Below are 21,234 nucleotides of genomic sequence, written 5' to 3'. Positions count from 1 at the left end.
TATCTTTGCACCTCTGGAAACTTTGAGGTATCTGTAGTATTTTTAGGACAACAGCTTTATTTACAATTCAGTGCCATGAAAAGACAAATGTTTAACTGGGAGTGACTTTGCTCTCCAAATACTTTTGGGAAGGAAGAGTGACTCTAAAGTGAAAAAAACTTGCTGTTGTCTGAGCATCAAAAGAGGTTAGTAAAGATTCTTGACTACCCTTTCTCTCGGTCTGAAGTCCTGAAGAAAGGACTACAGCCCAGTTGTGCTCTTTAACCTAAGAGCATTTAGAGTGTTCTCTTTTCACCAGTCAGGATGCAATTTCTTTCTATAAATATCTAGTGGTTTTACTGTGCCATCGAACATGCAGGTGAGCTGGCTCAATACATTTATCAGCCGACCACCTGCAGCTTGAATGACTCATTGCCCCTGCAGCAGCAATCAGCAAGTAACATCCTCTGATTGTGGACAGGCAGACGAGTCAAACTGCTGGGCTGTAATAACCCTTGTTAGCTTTCAAAACCCATTCCTCACCCCCACTCTCTCCAGAGAAGCCTGCAGCACCTCTTTGGAGGAGTGGGCTACACGTCTAGGTGCAAAGACCTGCACCCTGGGCCCACCAGCTGGATTTGATGGAGGTGGTCTGGCCTGCTGTGCCCCTTGTGGGAAGGAAGGGGCTGCTGATAGCATTACCATGTCTGCACTCCATCTCAGGGACCAGTGCTTGCCTGCACCGGAAACATCACACTAGGCAAACATGCAGACCTTCATGGAAGCTACAGCAATTAAGTTAATTAAGAGCTGGGGTGGTCCCATATGTTTTCTGATCTGTTGTTTTTTTAGGGCCCCTATTGCACCTGTTCCCATAGCATTCAAACACCCCAAAGGCTTAGATTTTCTCTCTCCAGACATGGGAACAGAAGGACAGATCTCCCAGAGCAGAGCAAAGGCCTGTTTGGCCTCGTATCTGGCAGCAGATAGAGAGGGCAGGAGGATAAGAACAGGACATGCTGTCATTTCCCTAGCACAGGTCCTCTCTTCTTCCCGGGAAGGTCTGAAAGCTCTTCTCTAAGGAGTTCAGCATCATCCTTCCACCATCCCTGGAGGTATTCAAAAGATGCATAGACATGGTGCTGAGGGACATGGTTTAGCAGGACTTGGCAGTGTTAAGATTTACGGTTGGACTCAATGATCTTAAAGGTCTTTCCCAACCTAAATGATTCTATAATTCTATGATTCTGTTTCAGACACAAAGTAGAGGCATGAATTTTCCAGACTTAGCCATCAGCAGTGCTGGGAAATTAAACCAAGTGCTTGTTTTTCCAGACCACAGCCTGAGTGTTAGAAGAGCTAACAGCCCCAGCCTGGGATTTCTGAAATTGCCAAAGAGATTCAGACACCAAATAAACTCCGCTGTCCGGGACCTGGGCACACAAATCCCTAGGGTTGCTTGGAGCATCCCTGAAGATGTGGGGTGCCACTGCACTGGGAACCAGCCAGGTTCTCAGAGACCCCCTGCTTTTTGTGCACAGTGCACAGCACCAATTTCCACCTGCAGTCTCACTCACAGCCTGAGACAGGGGGCTGGAATAGATGACTTCTCAGAGCTTCTCAAATCTTATTTCCTAAGATCCTCTGACAAGTTCTTTCCTCAGGTGCAAGCTCAGGGAGAAACCTGCCCTTCCAAGTTAGCTTTGCTTATTGCAAAATCTGGGGGAGTCCATGTTCCCAAAACCCCTCCAAGACAAGATTGTTCACTCCTGCACAGTGCATTTCTCTGAGACAGAGTCACTTTCTAGAGCCATGCTTCAACGCTGACATGAAAGCAGAGTATCTGTCTGCTGTTTGCCACCATCTCCCTTTCCCCAATCATGCAGGAACACACATAAAGTACTTTAAAAGTCCATGGAGTCTCCATCGCAACTCCTATCACTGACCTGCAAGACTTGCTCCCACTTGGTAGACAGGGAAGGATATTGCGAAGGGTCATTCACCATTTAACAGGCTGAGAACCAAAATCCACCCTGTGCGTATGCAAGGAAACAGGAAGGAAAGGCAACAGGACAAAACCATTGACTGACCCATTGTGTGTGGACATGTGAGCGCGCGTGTATACGTTATTAGTTTTGTCTGGCAGCATTTGAAACACTTTTCTCAGCACCTAAAGGAACTGCTTCTGAATTTAATGCAGCCAAACTGAATGAATTGCAGTCTGGAGAAAAGGGTGATCTGTGTCCGACTTCTTTTCAGCATTTACATGACTTCACTGAGCCAGATACTTGTGAGTAATTACAGTTACTTTACAAGAAACTTTTTATCTCCAGTGTGTTTTTAAAATCCAGATTTTAAACTCAGTCTTAGGAAAGGCATAGATTTTTCAATGTCCTGAGTGCTCTTCTCCTTGCACATCAGCTGAGATTTTATACCAAAAGTGAAACCCTCTACTGAGGCAGAGCAAATTAAACAGGGTGCTGAATACTCCTGAAGACAGAGGGAATAATAGAGGGAAAGGAAAATGGACCAGATCAACCTGTACAGACCTCAGCAGCAGTATCCAGCTGCCTCGGTTCAAAAGAGCAGAGTGACAAATGCATTCAGGTGAATGGCTGGCCTGCCTTCAGTGCAAATAAGCCACCAGCCTGAGCAAACTCTGCGTGTCTGAGTCATGTGTGCAAAATTCACTGTGGCTTTACCAATTGCCCGCACAATGCAAACTGCCACTCGTCTCTCCAAGGGCATGTGGCAGGGGTTTGTCACCTCTACACCAAGCCCTGTACCCAAAAAAGCCAGGGAGAAGAGCCCAAGTGGCCAGTGAGAAGGGTCTTGCAAAACAGAGATGGAGCTGTTCTTCCCTCCAGGAAAGGAGGAGAAGCAGTGGAGAACGTGGGCTGTCTCCCTGCTCTCTCCTGCATGTCTCCATGCTGACTGCTTCATCACGGTCAAGTGCTTCAGCCAAATCCTCTGCCTTGAGTTGCAAGAGGTTACTGACACAGGTGAGTTTTTCTCCACAAGTGCCTTTAACAGAGTCGAAGAGCCTCTGCTACATCTGGTTGTTTGCAGGGGTTGTGTTGGTCAAAAGTGATTTGCTGTGAAGTAGCAAAGATCTCTATTCTTTGACAACAACCCAGCAGTTCCTAACCCATCTGCAGAGCTTTGCTCTGCTGCCTTTAGGGGCCATCCGGATCAGAGTCCAGCCTTTGGGGGCCATCCGGATCAGAGTCTGGTCTGGGAACAGCCCCGTGACACAGACAGCATCCCCTGCCCTCCACCCAGGGACCGACCTGTGGTGCCCTGGTACCAACTGAGGCGATAGAGGAGGAGGAGGAAATACAGGGAGGACCGGAGAGAGCCCTTTCCCTCTATCTTAGGACAGGGCTTTTAGGACTACCCCCACTGTCTTTCTACTCAAACCATATCATTTCCCCATGGGATATCTTTGTTTTTCATGTGAAGCCAGCATTTCACCATGTCTGATTTTTATGTTATCTGGATTGTTTGTGCTAACATGAGATAAGGTGAAGCAGGGATGTTGCTGTTCCATGCAGCGTGGGCTGCGCTCTATTTTCCTCTTGGTTTAGGCCAAGCTGCGCTTGATTTCCCAAGATCCCAAAGTGAATACATCCTGCTTGATTGCAGCCCCTCCTTTCCCAGGAATCATCCTGTGGAATAAACCCTGAATAAAGTGTTTCCTGTCTCCCCTTTAACGCTGTTCCTTCCACCCAAGCACTCTGTGACCCAAGGCCTGCTCCAGAAGGCATGGATTCAGTGCGATTCCTTCTTCCTGCCCATTCAGAGGCTGTCAAAAGCCCAAAATGACAGCACTGGAGTGCCAGAAGCAAGCAAGTCACCTGCAATTTCACACCTGCCATAGCTGCTTTCATGGCAGCTGGCGAGGCGAGAAGTTGATGAAAGTCCCACTTGGCCCAGGCTGAAAGTCAAAGCAACTGTTGGGCTTTTCAGGGAACGTCCTTCCCTGAAGTAGGAAGGCAGGTAGAAAACCTGCTGGCAGCTGCCCGGGGGCATCTGCTGCCTTGCTGAGGAGGCATTTGTGCTTTTTGCATGCTGTCCTGTTCTTGGCAGCAGCTTCCCTGAGCTGGAAAAAGCATTGGCCATCATCAGCTGTGGAAACAGTTTCTGGGCTGTGGATTTCTTTCTCAACACTGGAGTCACAGCTGAACTGCGTTGGCCAAGTCTGCCTCCCTTCTAGGTGAGATTTAACAGTGCCAGGTGAGCAGTGATAACTATCCAGTAGGTTTTGACTCCACTGGTCAAATCTAACCTGCAATTTTGCTTGTTCTTTCCTAAAGGTATGCATGAGAGAGGCTGTAAACCAGGCTAGGGAGCTTCACAGCACAAATCTGCAAATGCTATGACAGGCTGGGCTCTGGTGCCTACTTTTCTGCCCTCCACCAAGCTCCTGCTGCCATGGGCAAGCCCATGCTGTATTTCTCATTTGATGCGAGTTACAGCTCCCAGGAAGCAGTGATCTTGTGGACCTTTCTGTCCCTGGCCAAGAGCTCTCCATGGCAACTTGCTCCTTCTAGGTCTATGGGCTGAAGACCCCTCACCAAATACCCACCAGCAGCCAGACATTAGCAGCATGCTCGAGCCTAGAGAAGGGAGCCAGACCCCTGCAAGAACCAGGGGAACCCAAACAGGAACAAGACTCAGGACAAAAACTGCTCACAGAGGCTTGAGTATGTTGCATTGCACAGACATAATGTCACAGCCTGGTCTCCTGGCCCTAATATCCTCTGACAGCTCCTAAAGCACGAGCTGAGCAGGTTGGTGATTCAATCATGACACCAACTCCTGTGGAAATTGCTGCTTCAAACTTCCTGCTACCAGTTCTCAGCAAAGCATGCAAGGAGCTGCAAAGATGTGCAGTCTCCAGAGCCTGTAGCAGTGACTTATCTTCATAAGTGAAGAACTGCTGGCCAAATGCTGGGTCCAGTCCAACCCCTGAAAAAACTGGAGCTTTAGAAGGCAACATCAGCCAGCCCCTGGTAAATGACTGCTTGTTTGATGGCTAATTGCTTATGAAAACAGAAGGCACAAACCAAATCTGGGCAGATCTTATGCTGTTCGTATCACTAAGGGCCACAGAAACACCCACCCCAACTCAAACACTACCTGTCTGTTGGAAACTTTAAGTGAAATTTTGTTTCTAAATCCCCTTCTGTCATACTGCAGATGTAAAAAGCTCAAGCCACCTGGGTAGCTCGGTTCATCAAGAATGTGTTAAGTTACGCCACAAAACCCATCCCCTTGCCAAGCAGCAAACATGCAGAGCTGTGAAAGGACATGCGTGCCTCCCAGTTAATGTCACCTTCACAGATTCCATAGGTCACGGCACAAGCAGACATCCACTCCGAAATAAGATGCCAGGCAGAACGCAGATCCCATCCTGAACAATGCCACAGACCCAGGGAGAGCTAAGGAATTTCAGGGAAACGGAACAACAGGAAATAAGGGAAGTCCCTCCAGCAAAGACCCTGTCATCCTTTGGTGATCACACAGCATCATATAGAGCTGTGATACAACGGAGTTACTAATGACAGCCCGGCAGCAAGCATTCCCATGGCCATTCTTGCCAGCACGGTAACTATACAGATAGCAAATAACAGAAGACCTGCGTTCACAGGCACTGCAACAGACACATCCACTGCAGATAAAATGACTCCCTGAAGATCCTAAAGTCCTGGACACACCAAGCCATCCAAACTGGTAATTCATACTCTGAAGCAGGAAAAACCAGTACCAGAAGAGGGCCAACAATCGGGCAACCTGGACAAGCACAGAGTAGGGTTTTGCCTGTGCCCTGGACCAACGTTAATTATGAGGATAGATGTAACCTGAAAGCCCCTGCAAGGAAGGAGAACCCCTTCAGGGAGTCTTTGTCTGGCCTAGAGAATATATTGGAGAAATAGAGAACTAATCCCACCCAAATGTGGTCTCACTCCTGCTGCCTTTAGAAATCACAAGAGATGAAGACCTGGAGAAAGAGAGGGGATGGTCTTATAGTCTCTCTTCTGGCAATAAAGCCCATGTAAGGTCCCAGGAAAAGCTGCTAGAAGCATCAGCTCTGGGCAGGAAAGGAGAAGCTGGGCTGCCCTCACAGCAGCAGGGTGGGAGCCACGCTGGCCTGAGCAGCTCTCCCCAGAGGAAGCCACAGGGCCATGCATGTAGAGGACAACAACAAGGACAGACTGGGGGACCCATGTGGTGGTTTAACTCTCACAACAGCTCCTGCAGGGATTCAGAGCAGGGCGTTTCAGGCTAATCTCTATGTCCCCTCAGGGAACCTGAAGGATTACTGGTCTGCATCTGCTCACACGGTTGGCCCTACCTTGTCAAGGCAGGGGAAGCTCTGACAGCCACTCTCAGTTCTTTAATTGGTTTGGGATAAACAGCAACAGGCCCTATCCACTGTGGCACAGCACCTTTTAATTGACTCCCTTGCCCACAGGCCTGATAGCTTCTCTTGAGCAGGAATGCATCTCATGGTTTATCATCAAGGGCTGGCTCCTGGCAGCAGCCATGCAAAGCCACAGCACAGCTTCCTTTGCTAGGGCAGGTGATATTGGGGAAGGGTGGCCATAGGAGTGTCTGGCCATCAGAGGTACCGAGCCAGCACTAGCCCACGGCAGTGTCTTTGGCTACAGCCCAAGCCAGGGTGGGAGTGGAGGTCCCCAGACAGCAGTCACCGCTAATCCCCACAGCTGTGCTTTCACCCCTTAGCCCATGGCCTCCCACACTAGCTAACCTCCCAGTAGAAAGGGCTGCAAAAGGCCTGCATAGGCTGCGGGGTTTGTTCTGTTAACTATGCACCAGGATCACCTACTTGCTTCTCTTTCTGTTCTCCTCTCCTGAGCATGCCTCTCCCAAAGCTCAGTGCTGGTCCAGGCACCTGCTTTCTGGGACACATCACCGAGCCTTCCTCCTTCCTCTCAGGCCTGGGGATGCGGGTCTGGGGTCCGGCCCTGGCCGAGCTGGCTCCCAGGCAGTCAGTGCCATCTGCTGGCTAGTTGTTCTTTGACTGCTACGAAAACATGGAAAGCGAACTCAGGGACAGCCTTGCTGTTTAGTCTTCCCCCAACCCCTCACATTCTGCTGCCGAAGCCATATCCGCAGGGCTGATGTAAATCATTGAAATGATGTACGTTTCCAAAAAGGGAGCGTTACATTTAAAACATTTTATTAAATACTGTTACAAAATAGGACAATACATATCAGATTCTGTCAGAGATTTTTGATTTATGATCATAACTTAAACATAACTTAAGAAATACTCTCTCATTTGAAGTCCTTTAACAGCTTAATAAATCGTAGTTGCAATATATACACCCAAATCGCAGGCTTCCATTTTATTTGTAAATAATATGCAGGCATGAAATCCTTACAAACACTTCCGAATTATTTTAAAATTACCTGGGCCCAGATCAATGGCCACAGACCTACTCAAGAAGCAGTATTTTACAATATATTTACAGTTAACAGCACAGAAATATCCACAGTAAAAACTGCACAATTAAATATTTATGTATATACCTGTATTACAGTACATAATCCCACAGGGATGAGATCATTTCAGATCCACTTGCTGCATTCAGAAACCGGAGTACCTAGTATAAGCACTACCATTCCTAGTGCTACTACCAAAAAAATAAAGGTTTAAAGTCCCTAAGCTTTCTGGGGCATGCAGCAGAAACCCAAATAGTTGCCCACATTGCCACAGGCATATTTATTGACTGGGACATCCTCTTAAAATAAACTGACTTCAATAACAAACCAGATCAATGGTTTCAAAGCTATTTAATGAATACTTTTGCATCCCAGTTACTCTGTTTCTGCAAGTATAACCCATATGTCTCCAGAGAAGACGTCTCCAGCAGTGTACTAAGTGATGTGAAATAATGCATGTCTTCACCTCACCTAGGTACCTTTGAGCAGACCAGAGGAGAAACCAGCCTCCTCTTTAGGCAGCAGCTTACTATTTGCTCACCATCTGGACAAGAGATGGCAAGCTCCCAGTTATGATAACTACATGACTGAATGTAGACAGTATTTTGCCAGAAGGCCAGAGTTTTACTCTCTGCTTGTCTTCAATGGAAGTACCAGACAGATTGAGTTCAAAATTTCTGAACAATACACAAGGTCAATCATCTTGTCAGCAAGAGGTAAAAACATCTGGAGAGCTGTTGATTCACATGCAGTTTCATTCTCCAGAAATCTGAGAGCTAAGTAAAGATGGCTTCAATTCCTGCAGAGAGAACAAAATTCCTCTGTAAGTTGGAAAATTGGCATAGATCTGTATTTGCTCTCATTTCAGAGGAATTTTGTATGCATCAGGTAGCAAAAACACACAGAAGTGTTCCTAATACTATAGGCAGCTGGACAGGATGCTAAACACAGTCATCCTTAAGGAGCTAAAAATCCATTTCTAAAGCAATAAATCCATCAGCCTTGTTAGGAACTTTCATGCAATGCCAAGATGCATATTAGGTACCCCAAAGCACATACTGCTATTTCAGCAATTGTATTGCAATTAATAGCTCTGATAGCTGTACTTGCAAATTCTTTCCTATTAATTGGATAAGCAATCTCATGTGCTTACCTGTAACACCTGGAATCAGACATTCTGGCCAGCACTTTGGAAACTACCTTCAATGGTTAGGCTCTGGCAGCTACTATAAAAAACAGAAATGAGAAGTACTTCAATGACAACTGGTTTATATCAAATGGATTTTAGAAAAGTGATTGCCATGTTTTTCATGCTGTTTTTTGAGACACAACTTACCTAGAAGGAGTAAATTTCTTTGCTGCAAGAAGAATAAGAAAAGGCATTAGCATTTCAAGATGAAAGCCCCCTCGTGCAAACTTTTTCTTCTACTGAAAACCCTCTCATTTCTGAATATCTGATAAAAAGCCATTATCTATCAACAAATCTCATAGGCAGTTATTACTGTGTTGTCATGAGCCTCATCTCAAATTCTCATTCACTTTCCCTGGCAGTAATAAAATGTTGCTTTTTTCTTCTAATTCTTGTTTTATAAACATTTGAGGTTTACTATTTTTGATTTTTAAATTTTCATCTGAAGCCAAACATGGCATGTATGCAGGCTTCTTGAAAATAATTTAGGAGAGTAAGTATGGGAATTTTCACTTTTTCAAAAACCAATGTATTGGGGTTTGGAGGGTTTCAGGGTCTTTTCTCCACTGAAATTTTTTCAGGAAGGTAAATAAAACCAGTGGACCCAGTCCAATTGCTTACCTTTTCTTTGGAAACGTCTTGCAAGCCAAAGGAGGAATGATGCCGTAGACAGCAGAGAGGCACTTGTGGCTGCTATGCCCACAGAGACATAGCTGACTTGTTCTGAAACTGAAAGGATAAAAAAGTTTCAGTGAGATCAAGAGGCATGTGTGGTCTTTGAAGCCCTCTACTTCTTCCTTTTCCTTGTGCTCTTCAAGAGGAAACAGAATTGCAGCTTGTAAGTTTTCTCTTGCTGAGACAGGGCACATCTTGTACACAAGGTAAAAAGCTGCATACTAAAAATTATCCCACCCATTGCCAAAGAAATGGCAAGGCAACAAGCTAGCTATAGCGGGGTCTGTCTAACCTCCAGCCTCACGTGACAATTCATGCTCATCTTATTTTTAATGTTTCAGTTTGTATTTTAATTCCCATTGTGCTGTCTTCCTCTCTGAGCAATTTGGTTGAGATCAAATTTTTTTTCTTTTTTTTCTGAAATTATTCAGAAATCTAAATTCTGCTAGAACCAATAAAGTGGAGTTGAGCTTTTAGGACCTCAAGCAAAAGCATTTCAGGCAGGCCAAGTATGTTCCCACTGAGGACACTGACAGAGCCCTTAACTGACATGAATGGGAAGGCAAGGCTGAGACTTCTGTCCTGTAAAATTACAGCCTTTGACAGAAGAGCTCTGTGAGATCTTTTAGCTGAGCTCACCCAAGAAACTGTCACACCAAACAAATCTATAAACTTCTCCACTGAGAAAGACTTATGAACACAGATTTCCCCACAGAGTTCTGTTTCTCTAGAAAACCTTTCTTTCTTTACTCATATGGAAAAAGCTCAACATGAGAAACACTAAAAACCAAACAAAACTCAAAATCAGGTTGCAGGTTTGGGTTTTTTTTATGAGAAATCAACATGTTTCACCAAGACCTTTTAGGAATTTTCCTCTCTTCTGTTTTCAAAAACCCATGCTTTTGTTGGGTTTTTTAATTCAGGAACTTCACTAGAAGCTGTAACTCACTGGCTGGTGTTGCCTTCTCCACCCTTCCATACTTCATTTGACTAGAAACCCAGTGCCATCTCTCTGTGAGCACAGGTAAAATACCTTCACATGTGGGCAGACTGGCACTCCAGTTTCCTGAATGACTGCACGCAAGAACATGAGAACCATTGAGCTTCCATCCTTCTAGACAGCTGAAGTGGCAGGTTGTGTTGTACATGAAGTTCCCAGCCCCATGTGAGCAATCCATAGAGCCTTTCTCAGGAGAGCTCAGCGGTTCACACTGCACAACTGAAATACAGAAAGAGATGGTTACAAGCCATTAAAGACTTTCCTGTCTTTGACCCTGTTTTTTCCACTATATGTACATTGTATTTTCAAATTCATTTGACTTTGGAATGGGAGCAGTTCACAGAGCCAGGAGCCCTAAGGCAGGGCAAGTCACAGCTGAAATTAGGAGAGACAGCACACAGCTTAGTTTGGAGCCAGAACCCTACAGGAATACAGATTTCAGTGTGCTGTCCAGTGGCAAAACTATTTCCCAAAGCAGTATGTCTTACCTTTGCATTTTGGCGCTGGCTCTGACCACCACCCCTGTGCCGTGCACTCAATGCTGGACGGGCCGTCCAGAATGTGGCCCTCGCTGCAGTGGAAATCACAACGTGAGCCATAAGAGAGATCTGCAGAGGCATGGTCACAGGTCACAAAGCCACCTTCTGGCCAGGTTACAGCCTCACACCTCACAGCTGCAACACACAGATCACCAGCAATCAGCACAGATGTCTCAGGAGTTCCATGGGCCAATGCTGACAGCCCTGAGTGCTCAAGTGGGCAGCAGTGAGGAAAGGTACCTGCACAGGATGGCTGCTGCCTGTCCCAGGCCCCAGAAGGCCCACACTGCAGTGTGGCTGGTCCTGTCAGGACAAATCCTTCTTCACAGGTGAACTCGCAGGTGGTACCCCAGGTGAGCTCCACAGAGGGATGGGAGCAGTTCACAGCACCATGAGCAGGCACCTCTAAGGCAGGACAGGTCACAGCTGAAAAGCACAAAAGACACAGCACAGAGCTTAGCTTGGAGTAGGTCAAGTTAAACACTCTTTGAGCTTACAAGAGGACATGCTGTGCCTGGTGCTGTCCCCTACAGAGCCATAGTACATCCCTTCAGACTTCACAGCGTCTCAGGAAACAGTGACTTCCACGTGTTGCACGGTGCAGACAGAACCCTTACACATGCACCTAAAGCACGTAAGCTATCCTGACACTGGCTCCAGGTTATACCCACAAGTGGACTGCATAAGGAGACACTGGCTCCCACTGGGGTGTAGGGAACACAGAGTTCCTGTCAGAACACTCTACTTCAAAAGCCTGTTAACATATGTGTCGGTGACACAGTTCCTGAACGTTGCTTGTCACCCTGCACTGCTGCTTCCTCTAACACAAGAGGCTAAACAATCCCCATCTTGAGATCTGCTTATGAATAGTCCTATAAACACACTGGGGATGACTGTTACTCCTTGCCTACACTTGAACGAGGAAGTATCTTCAGACTATTTGAGATACTGCAAGCTTTAATTGATGATTTCCAACCCAGAAAGTCTTACCTTTGCATTTTGGCGCTGGCTCTGACCACCACCCCTGTGCCGTGCACTCAATGCTGGACGGGCCGTCCAGAATGTGGCCCTCACTGCAGTGGAAATCACAACGTGAGCCATAAGAGAGATCTGCAGAGGCATGGTCACAGGTCACAAAGCCACCTTCTGGCCAGGTTACAGCCTCACACCTCACAGCTGCAACACACAGATCACCAGCAATCAGCACAGATGTCTCAGGAGTTCCATGGGCCAATGCTGACAGCCCTGAGTGCTCAAGTGGGCAGCAGTGAGGAAAGGTACCTGCACAGGATGGCTGCTGCCTGTCCCAGGCCCCAGAAGGCCCACACTGCAGTGTGGCTGGTCCTGTCAGGACAAATCCTTCTTCACAGGTGAACTCGCAGGTGGTACCCCAGGTGAGCTCCACAGAGGGATGGGAGCAGTTCACAGCACCATGAGCAGGCACCTCTAAGGCAGGACAGGTCACAGCTGAAAAGCACAAAAGACACAGCACAGAGCTTAGCTTGGAGTAGGTCAAGTTAAACACTCTTTGAGCTTACAAGAGGACATGCTGTGCCTGGTGCTGTCCCCTACAGAGCCATAGTACATCCCTTCAGACTTCACAGCGTCTCAGGAAACAGTGACTTCCACGTGTTGCACGGTGCAGACAGAACCCTTACACATGCACCTAAAGCACGTAAGCTATCCTGACACTGGCTCCAGGTTATACCCACAAGTGGACTGCATAAGGAGACACTGGCTCCCACTGGGGTGTAGGGAACACAGAGTTCCTGTCAGAACACTCTACTTCAAAAGCCTGTTAACATATGTGTCGGTGACACAGTTCCTGAACGTTGCTTGTCACCCTGCACTGCTGCTTCCTCTAACACAAGAGGCTAAACAATCCCCATCTTGAGATCTGCTTATGAATAGTCCTATAAACACACTGGGATGACTGTTACTCCTTGCCTACACTTGAACGAGGAAGTATCTTCAGACTATTTGAGATACTGCAAGCTTTAATTGATGATTTCCAACCCAGAAAGTCTTACCTTTGCATTTTGGCGCTGGCTCTGACCACCACCCCTGTGCCGTGCACTCAATGCTGGACGGGCCGTCCAGAATGTGGCCCTCGCTGCAGTGGAAATCACAACGTGAGCCATAAGAGAGATCTGCAGAGGCATGGTCACAGGTCACAAAGCCACCTTCTGGCCAGGTTACAGCCTCACACCTCACAGCTGCAACACACAGATCACCAGCAATCAGCACAGATGTCTCAGGAGTTCCATGGGCCAATGCTGACAGCCCTGAGTGCTCAAGTGGGCAGCAGTGAGGAAAGGTACCTGCACAGGATGGCTGCTGCCTGTCCCAGGCCCCAGAAGGCCCACACTGCAGTGTGGCTGGTCCTGTCAGGACAAATCCTTCTTCACAGGTGAACTCGCAGGTGGTACCCCAGGTGAGCTCCACAGAGGGATGGGAGCAGTTCACAGCACCATGAGCAGGCACCTCTAAGGCAGGACAGGTCACAGCTGAAAAGCATAAAAGAGAGTACAGAGCTTAGCTTGGAACAAACCATCAAAAGTTGGGGTTTTTTTTCCTTTCCTGAAAGTTAGCAACATAACTACTAAACGGAAGCATCTTTACGTGACCTACTGTGCTGCCATTTCAGAAAGCAGTGGAAAGATTTCAAAATGGAAGACCGTCTCTTAAGGCAAGGCTGTAAATTCACCTGCACCTCATGACATCAACTAGTTACAATGCAAAATTTTCCCATTTTGACTGCTGCTTATTAATGTTTGATGCTTTTATTTGCTTCAAACAGTAGCTTATTCTAAGACGAACACCTCAAAAAGTAATTGCTGCAGCCAGGAGTAACTGGCCTGTTGTGAGCAGTCTTACAGCTAGATCACCTCCATTCCCTGTTCCCCACTATGAGATGGAAATGTCTTTCCCTACAAGAAAATCTAGACCAGGGCCAGAACATTCACCCTGCCCAATTCATCTTTTCAGGAACAGAGAGACCTGTGTGCTGCAATAAAATAGCACCTTCACCACGTAATTAATTACAAAGGAATGGGCCAGAACTTCAATTTGTACCTACTAACAGAGCAACACTGAAGTTAACAGAGCTGTGTATAATGTAGAAAGCTCACCTATCACTGCTTGAGAAGCTCACCTTTGCATGCTGCAAGGGGGGCAGACCAGACCCCAGAAGAGGTACAGTATACAGACTCCAATGCAGTCAGTTCATAGCCTTCCTCACACTGAACTTGGCAGGACGAGTTGTAGCCGAAGTTCTCCCATGGATGGTTGCACTCAAGGCTCCCATGATCAGGTTTTTCTAGTGGATCACAACTCTCAACTTCAAAGAAACACAAGAAGGTACACAGTCAGTCTCACTGGCTCAGCAGGTAAATCAACAAGACAGACAAACTACACTAGCTAGCATTGCCCTGGTTGAAAAGCAGGGGGGAGTAATCTTACCAAACTCGCATTCAGGCCCATAGAATCCAGGGTTACAATGGCAGGTGTGGTTGTTAATAGTCTCTATGCATTCTCCACGGCCACTGCAGAGAGATGGGTTGCAAGAAGCTGCAGGAAAGAAAAAAAAAGAAAAAATACAGCAAATTATAAAAGAATCAGCAGTGGCCGCTAATGAAATCTGGCCAGCACTTTATTTAGGTTTTCTGGCACTAAACAAGCACTTTGTAGAGCAAAAGAAAAACAGGTGGTTTAATACATAGGATTACCCTGTCATTTCACAGAAGGATTTCAGAAATCAACATCTTTGACAGACTAGCTCACAGTGAAAGGATTCTACTGGCTGCAGACTCCATGACCACTTGTTCTCAGGTAGATATTAGCAATATTTAAAATGCAAAAGGAACAATATACTATGAGGTAAGTAGCAATCCCCTACAGGTACATTCTTCATTAACTCATCACAGCTCTAATTGTTTGATATTTGACTTGCAATTTTTTTTTTTTTATGTAGCCTTAGCCACCTCTACACAAAATGTCTAATCTGACCCAGTGATCTATAGCTAGCAAACAGATGCCTCCAAAAGGGCAATTTTTATCTAGCTGAGACACCCACTTGCGTGGGATGAAAGTCATCATCTGGAAGAGCGTGTTTCTACTGATTATAGAGAAGGTCTGGTGATTTGCTCGTAAAAGACATACAATATTCCTGGAGCTAAAAGGTAAGCAAGATCAATCCAACTCTTAGAACAAAACCAACCTAGCTCTGTAAGGATAAGTGTACAAGTGTTCACAGGGTCAGACAGTTAATATATAAGACTAGGTTAAAAAACTCATCCCACCCACCATCTCATCTCCATAGGGGCACACTAGATGGCCTTTATCGCACCATACCTGTGTAGCACAAGGCGACCTTCTTTTTCTCACACTGTTCATCATTCCATTTGCCATCATCCTTCCCTCTTTTGATGTAGATTTCAACGCAGTCCTCATTGTTCCCTTTGCCATTTGGCTCACCTGAAGCCCAGTTTTCTGCCTCTTCTGTCAGTTCTTTGTTAGTTCCAATCCAGGTCCATACATCATTAATTTTTCTGATTCCAATCCAGTAGTAACCCGGATTGAAGGGTAAGAAGTTATTGAGATAGCTGATTTCCTCCTTATTCTGAATGGCAACCATGTTAGTATACCTCTTTTTGCACCACAGCTCTGCTTCCCTGTAGGTCATGTTTGTGTCTGAATAATGGTATGTCCAACAATTTACCCCCTCCAGTATTGTAAGTCCTAGAATGAAAAGATGTCAAAAAGTTGGTGTCTGACTTTTTCCCTCTCGCTAGAAGATATATTAAGCTCTATAAATACTGTAAAGTTGTCAATATCTGAAACTGCTTAAGAAGTAGTGGCAATTATTTTATAAATAATCAACTGTCAAGCTTCAAAACAGGAATATCAGCATCAAGTACAGGGACTTCAGCCTGTGAAACTACATCCAATCACACAAAGCTTTGCAGACTTCATAGCAAACTACAGGAGGTAATTATGTATTTGACAGGCAAGCAGGGAAACATCCCGCTGCCGATGAATCTCTGTTCTTCTGTATGAACCTAGCCTCAAGATAATTAGGTCTGGTTCAAAAATTCTGTTTAATTCTGAGCTCAAACAGAAGCATCACACTAATACTACCATCCAACTAGTTTCCTACACAGAGAAATACACACTTACCATAAGCAAGAAGAGATGGGAACCACAAGAAAATCATGTTTCTGACTGTTTTCTCTTCACTTTATCTTTTAAGCAGATGGCTATGAGAGATCAAAGGAACACATTTGTAAAGAATGAATACTGACTTTTTACAATTCAATATAAAATACTGCCTACACAATCTTTTCTACATACTTTTAAACATTATTATGTTCTTTTAGCTAAGCAATGAAACAGAACACCACACTCCAGTTATACTCACAGGTTGTAGTTGTGGTGGCCAGGTGGCAAAAGTCCTCTTCAATATTTCTCAGTGACTGTCTTCTGTTGCTAGGTTGCTGAATACAGACTTGAAGATTAAGTTCAGCAAGTGTCTGGACTGTGTAATCCCCTGCCTTTACTATGGCCTTTTATTCTCTCAACCGGCCTATCCTCCACGAGATGGGAAATTCCGTGTGGAAAAAAAAATAAAATATTGGAAAATCCCGGATCTGGCCCTCCCACACATTAAGCCCATGCTTCCCCTTGCCAAATCAACCTTCTCAAAGACACACTGTGCTGACAAACTGCCAAGTGCTTCATTACATAGCTTTACTGACAGAAACACACAATTCCAGGATATCAGGAAGGAGCAAGACTGTTAGTTTTAGCTGCATGAATAAGCAGATTCCAGTTTTTCACCCAGCATGATGTTTTGCAGCAAGAAAGTGTTGGTTCTTTTGGGGATCTCAGTAAGAAAGGCACCAATGCTCATAGCTGGTTAACTAAGTTTGGGTAAAAGATGGAAGCTGCATCATTGGACAAGCCTTTCCTCGTGATTCACAGAATGTCGTGAAGAGTTCTCATTTGTGGTAAGGTTTTCCAGCCTCAGGACTGCTAGTACTCTTCTAGAATATTGTTCATAATACAGATTTATCAAAGCCTGGAAGGTAGATTTAGCTTTGAAGAGTCCCTTGGACCATATGCTACAATATTCTTGTCTCAATAGAGTTACAATTCCTTAACAGGTGTGCATAATATTTCAGGTGGATAAGACAATACACTAGTCTCCTACTGAATTCACACACATTTATTGTGTATACACTGATCAATTACTACTGCACGAAGCAGTCACATGGTGTCCATGGTACCCAACACATGTCTGAGTAATCATGGACACTTTGCTGCAGTGGGTTGGTAAGCGGTCACAGGCTGTTTGGAATGCATCTGCACACAGGAGAAGGCATTGAGCGTGAGGATGACCCATTCCTTGCACAGTAGTCTTCTGGCTGCACTGCTCCACTCCTTGATCCTCATGCATACCTTCACACATATGCCACTTCAGTGGCAAGGCAATGATTTGCCATGCTACGAACAGAAGTAGCTTTGGGTATTCTCACTGAAGCAACCTTCTCACCTCTGTTACAGGTCTCACAAGTAGTGTTGAGGGTCATAAGCAGGGAACAGGCAACATGAGTAATAGACACATTAACTCAGTTCTCAACCCTGTGCAAAGACATGACATTAGAAGCTTGTAGCAGAGCCCACATTCCCCAGCGCTGCCAACCCTTGTCGATACAAAGTGCTATTATTCCCTTGCACCCCAATTAGCCGTGTCACCCCATCCCCTGTTCCACATCCACGCAGGCACTTACTATGAGGGCTCTACCAGACAGTCCAGTTTCCAGACTGGTATTCCAGGCATAGAGATTCACCATTATCAGTGAGGTTTAATGAAGCTTAACAAGCAAGGGAATCAGTAGCAGTTCTCAGTGATAGCAGGACACAGGGTAGCACCCACTTCGTACCTGTAAAGCACAGTTTTAGTTTATACAGTGAATGTTAGAGCTGTTATTTTAGAACCTCAGCCTGTTCTTATACAATAAAAATCAGTGGCTCATGGATTCCAAGCTAAGATCTCAGCTGGTATCAATCCTCAATTTTTTCACAAAAAATTTTTGTCAAGTAACCATACCTTGATAGATCTCTGCCCAAAGGAATCCATCACAGAAGAGAGGATAGAAAAAATAATATATTCTAAAACACCCTCAGTTACTACCAAAATATCAGAGTTTACTAGAAATTGCAACAAAGTCCTAGAAAGCATGTCAAAGTCAGCTACTGAATAGTGAGGATTAAACGTAACACATTAAATATTTGTAGGGAGAGGAACACTTTCTAGCAGGTGCTAACTAGCAAAACTAGAAACACAAGCCATCAAAAAACTCTGGGAAGTTGAGGTTAGCTCTTGGCTATGTCATCAACTCATCCTGCAGGCCAAGGCCTGGGCCACCCATGCTTAGAACCACCAGACCTCCAGAGAATTCCAAGCAGCAGCAGATCAGGTCTGCTATTTTTTTTTTAGCCTCAGCTGCTCATCCACGGGTGTGCAAACATCTCCTGGCTGCCAACTCTGCTCTGTCCATGTCCTCCAGATTGCAAACCCTCCTAACAGAGGCTGGTACTTTTCATGCACCTGTAAGGTACATCATGCAGCTGGGCCTAATTTCTGTAAACATTATCCTAATACAAACTAATGATAATGAGTTTTAATAGGGTAGCCTTATTATTTTTTCTAAAACATTGATCAGCTGTTATAATTGTATACAGAGTAGAATTACAGACAACTTCAGAACAGTTTACATCCTCTCTGGAGCCAGGAGGCAGAAAATCCTACAACTTTTCCTGGACATTCACTTTTTCAAGCAGTTTTATGAGCCTCCTACTGGTAAGTGCTCATTCTTGTCATGGCAGAAGCTCTGAAGTTGAGTAGAGGAAACTTTATCAGAATTGCTTTGCCAGTGGAATCTTGTCATGGCAGAAGCTCTGAAGTTGAGTAGAGGAAACTTTATCAGAATTGCTTTGCCAGTGGAATCTCCGGAGGAAGGAAGAGACTATTTCACAGTTCACAATAGCCTTCCTTTACAGGGGCTGTCTGAGACCTCTTGTCTGCAGCAGATTAAAAACCACACATAAAAAAAACAAAACACCAAAGACTAACAGCAATATGCCTGTAAAAATTCCAGCCTAAAAAGACTGCCTGTTTTTGTTGGCAGTATTCTCTTATGCATCACTGACATGGGGCTCTTTTTGGTTTTTCCCAGGGAATTCTGCCATCCACTAATCATATTTTTATCTCTTTTTAATATAATGGAAGATGCATACAAATGCAATTTTTAAGCAAGCCTGAAAAGCATTTTCACACAACTGAGAGGTTAAAAATCTCACTATTAAAAGTCCAAGGCTCTTAAAAACTTCAACCCTGTTGTTTGGGAAGACTGGTATTCCTGTGAGCTAAAGCTCATTAGATCAGTAGTTACATAGGTATTCCAGGAAAACACCTCTGATACAGTTACTTAGGTTGAATGGCAGAATTCCAAGCTAGAAATGCCATCCAGCTTGCCTTTTAGCTGGTTTACATGTTACTGATTTATTCTTTTCATAGTTATTTCACATTTGTGCTTTTTTTCTTCCTTTACCATTTTTTTGGAGAATATTAGAGCTTCATTTCTTCTGCTGCACTGAGTTTCGTGCGCTCTTATGCTACCTGAACACAGACACAGTTCCTTAAAACTAATCCAGTTCCTCTCTGCCAGAAAAATGGGAGATGTTAGACCTACATCAATTCAAATTTTTAGAAATGCTGAACACTTCTTAGTCCTATACACTCCAGACCTTCATTTCCACAAGTGAAAGCCCAGCTTTTTACAAGTGAATGTACTCCAGATGAGAGAAGCTCTTTTCCCTTATAGAGATGCCTAACAAGGATTAACTAGCAGCAAGTAATTTTCTAGTTGGAAGGTTTATTTGATAGGCTACTATGAGACATAAAAGGTAAGAAAAGGCTATATAAACACATTAGGAGTAAGAACAACAAAACCCGGCCAGGTCTGCTATTTAAAGAAGGATAGCAATTGACAGAGGACATGTCAAATGTCATTTCTTTCTACACAGGGAAAAGTTAAAAAACACTCACTGCAATAGTGTTACACATTGGGAAAAGAAAACAGGTCAGAATATGGAAAGACTGGAGTGATGACTATTTAGGTTAGTTCCAGCCAATCAAGCTACTGTAAGGATGCAAACCCTCAGTAATTACCTTAGAGTATGGGGAACGATGTCAGAGGGCTGACAAAAAGCAAATATTGCCTGTATGTATCTAGGAAAGGAAGATCCAGGTAATTAGAAGCCAGGCCTTCCACATGAGCACCTATAAAAGATACTAGAACCATACTGGAAAATTAAAAAAAAACCCCACACCACAATTGAAAAATCAGCAGAAGGCTGATCTGCGAAGAACAGCTGAATTGATATGATAGATTTTATTCTTGACAGATCAATCTAGTTTGTACTTGAAGGCTGAGTGAGTAAACAAAGAAACAATAGTGCACTATGTTTTGCTGTAGGTAAGATTTTTCAATGCTGTCCACGAGACATTCTTATAAGCAAACTGAAATCACCATAAAATGAGCATGCATGAGATGTAACCACTACTCAAAGGGCAGTTTTCAAAAAATCACCATCAGTCTGAGAGGACTATACAAATGAGCCCTGCAAGGGCTTATCTTGAACTAACATGAGCTAATTTAAGTTGGATTGCAAATTATCATCTAAAATGCTTAGAAAATTTGCAGACGACACCAGGCTTTGAGGAACTGCAAGAGTTCCAAAGGACCAATATAGGACTCAAAGATTTGAATAAGTTAGAGATGTGATCCAAAAGAAATGAGGACAAAACAATAGAAGCAAGCACAATGGTCTTAATCAAATAAACCAAACCACCACCAAAAAAGAAAAAAACACTCAACCAAACACCACCATAGAAACAAACTGGGAAATTGCTTGCTAGGCAGGAGAATCCTAAAAAAGGAAGTAGGAATTATAGCAAATCATGAATACAATATGGGCTAAGGATTTGTTATCATTTTTAAAAATAGGAAATGCTGTTCTGATATATATTAACAGGAATGTTTTATTTAAGACAAAATTTACAACTATTCTGTCCAATCTGCCATTGCCAAATCTCATCTGGTGTAGTGCACCTAATCTCAAGTACCACAATTTCAGAAAGCTACAGGCAGACAAAACACAATCAAATCCTGAGCAACACATTTGATACATTATTTAGAATGAGATCAAAGTTTTATTATTTTTTGGAAAATAAACTAGGACCATCTCATACAATCTTGACACCCTGCACTATCTTCATAACAAAACCAAAAAAAATGTTTAAGATTTACTGA

General features: G+C 44.4%; 2 protein-coding genes across 3 annotated transcripts in view; both read right to left on the bottom strand.

Annotated features, from left to right (window-relative positions):
• The window catches only part of RXRG (retinoid X receptor gamma), a 51,892-nt gene extending 45,012 nt beyond the window's left edge, over positions 1 to 6,880 (bottom strand). For both annotated transcript variants that reach the window (XR_005106700.1, XM_037403911.1), the window contains exon 1: positions 6,833 to 6,880. Coding sequence is in view for 1 of the 2 variants with exons in the window: in XM_037403911.1 (XP_037259808.1) it covers positions 6,833 to 6,865 (33 nt within the window). In the remaining variant the exon portion in view is untranslated. The remainder of the gene's footprint in view (positions 1 to 6,832) is intronic.
• Positions 6,881 to 7,169: 289 nt separating this feature from the next.
• Positions 7,170 to 17,807, bottom strand: SELE (selectin E). Its single transcript, XM_037403909.1, has 16 exons — positions 16,275 to 17,807; positions 16,034 to 16,113; positions 15,209 to 15,595; positions 14,318 to 14,425; positions 14,010 to 14,195; positions 13,177 to 13,362; positions 12,886 to 13,071; positions 12,137 to 12,322; positions 11,846 to 12,031; positions 11,096 to 11,281; positions 10,805 to 10,990; positions 10,350 to 10,535; positions 9,263 to 9,370; positions 8,789 to 8,810; positions 8,606 to 8,678; positions 7,170 to 8,251 (listed from the first exon to the last, which is right to left on the bottom strand). Exons 2-15 carry the CDS (start codon positions 16,068 to 16,070, stop codon positions 8,621 to 8,623), a joined length of 2,208 nt encoding a protein of 735 aa, XP_037259806.1. The 5' UTR covers positions 16,071 to 16,113; positions 16,275 to 17,807; the 3' UTR covers positions 7,170 to 8,251; positions 8,606 to 8,620.
• Between the last annotated feature and the right edge of the window lie 3,427 nt (positions 17,808 to 21,234).

This window comes from Falco rusticolus, chromosome 11 (assembly GCF_015220075.1).
Source record: "Falco rusticolus isolate bFalRus1 chromosome 11, bFalRus1.pri, whole genome shotgun sequence".
Classification (NCBI taxonomy): domain Eukaryota; kingdom Metazoa; phylum Chordata; class Aves; order Falconiformes; family Falconidae; genus Falco; species Falco rusticolus.
This window is presented reverse-complemented; position numbering and strand designations above follow the sequence as displayed.

Bases quoted from the DNA above. Each gene is read 5' to 3' on its own strand.
- SELE (XM_037403909.1), bottom strand. From the start codon at position 16,070: ATGATTTTCTTGTGGTTCCCATCTCTTCTTGCTTATG. The intron at 13,072-13,176 runs GTACCTTTCCTC...TGTGTGTTGCAG, and splicing joins GCAGCAGCCATCCTGTGCAG to CTGTGAGGTGTGAGGCTGTA. The intron at 10,536-10,804 runs GTAAGACATACT...TCTGTATTTCAG, and splicing joins GCCAGCGCCAAAATGCAAAG to TTGTGCAGTGTGAACCGCTG.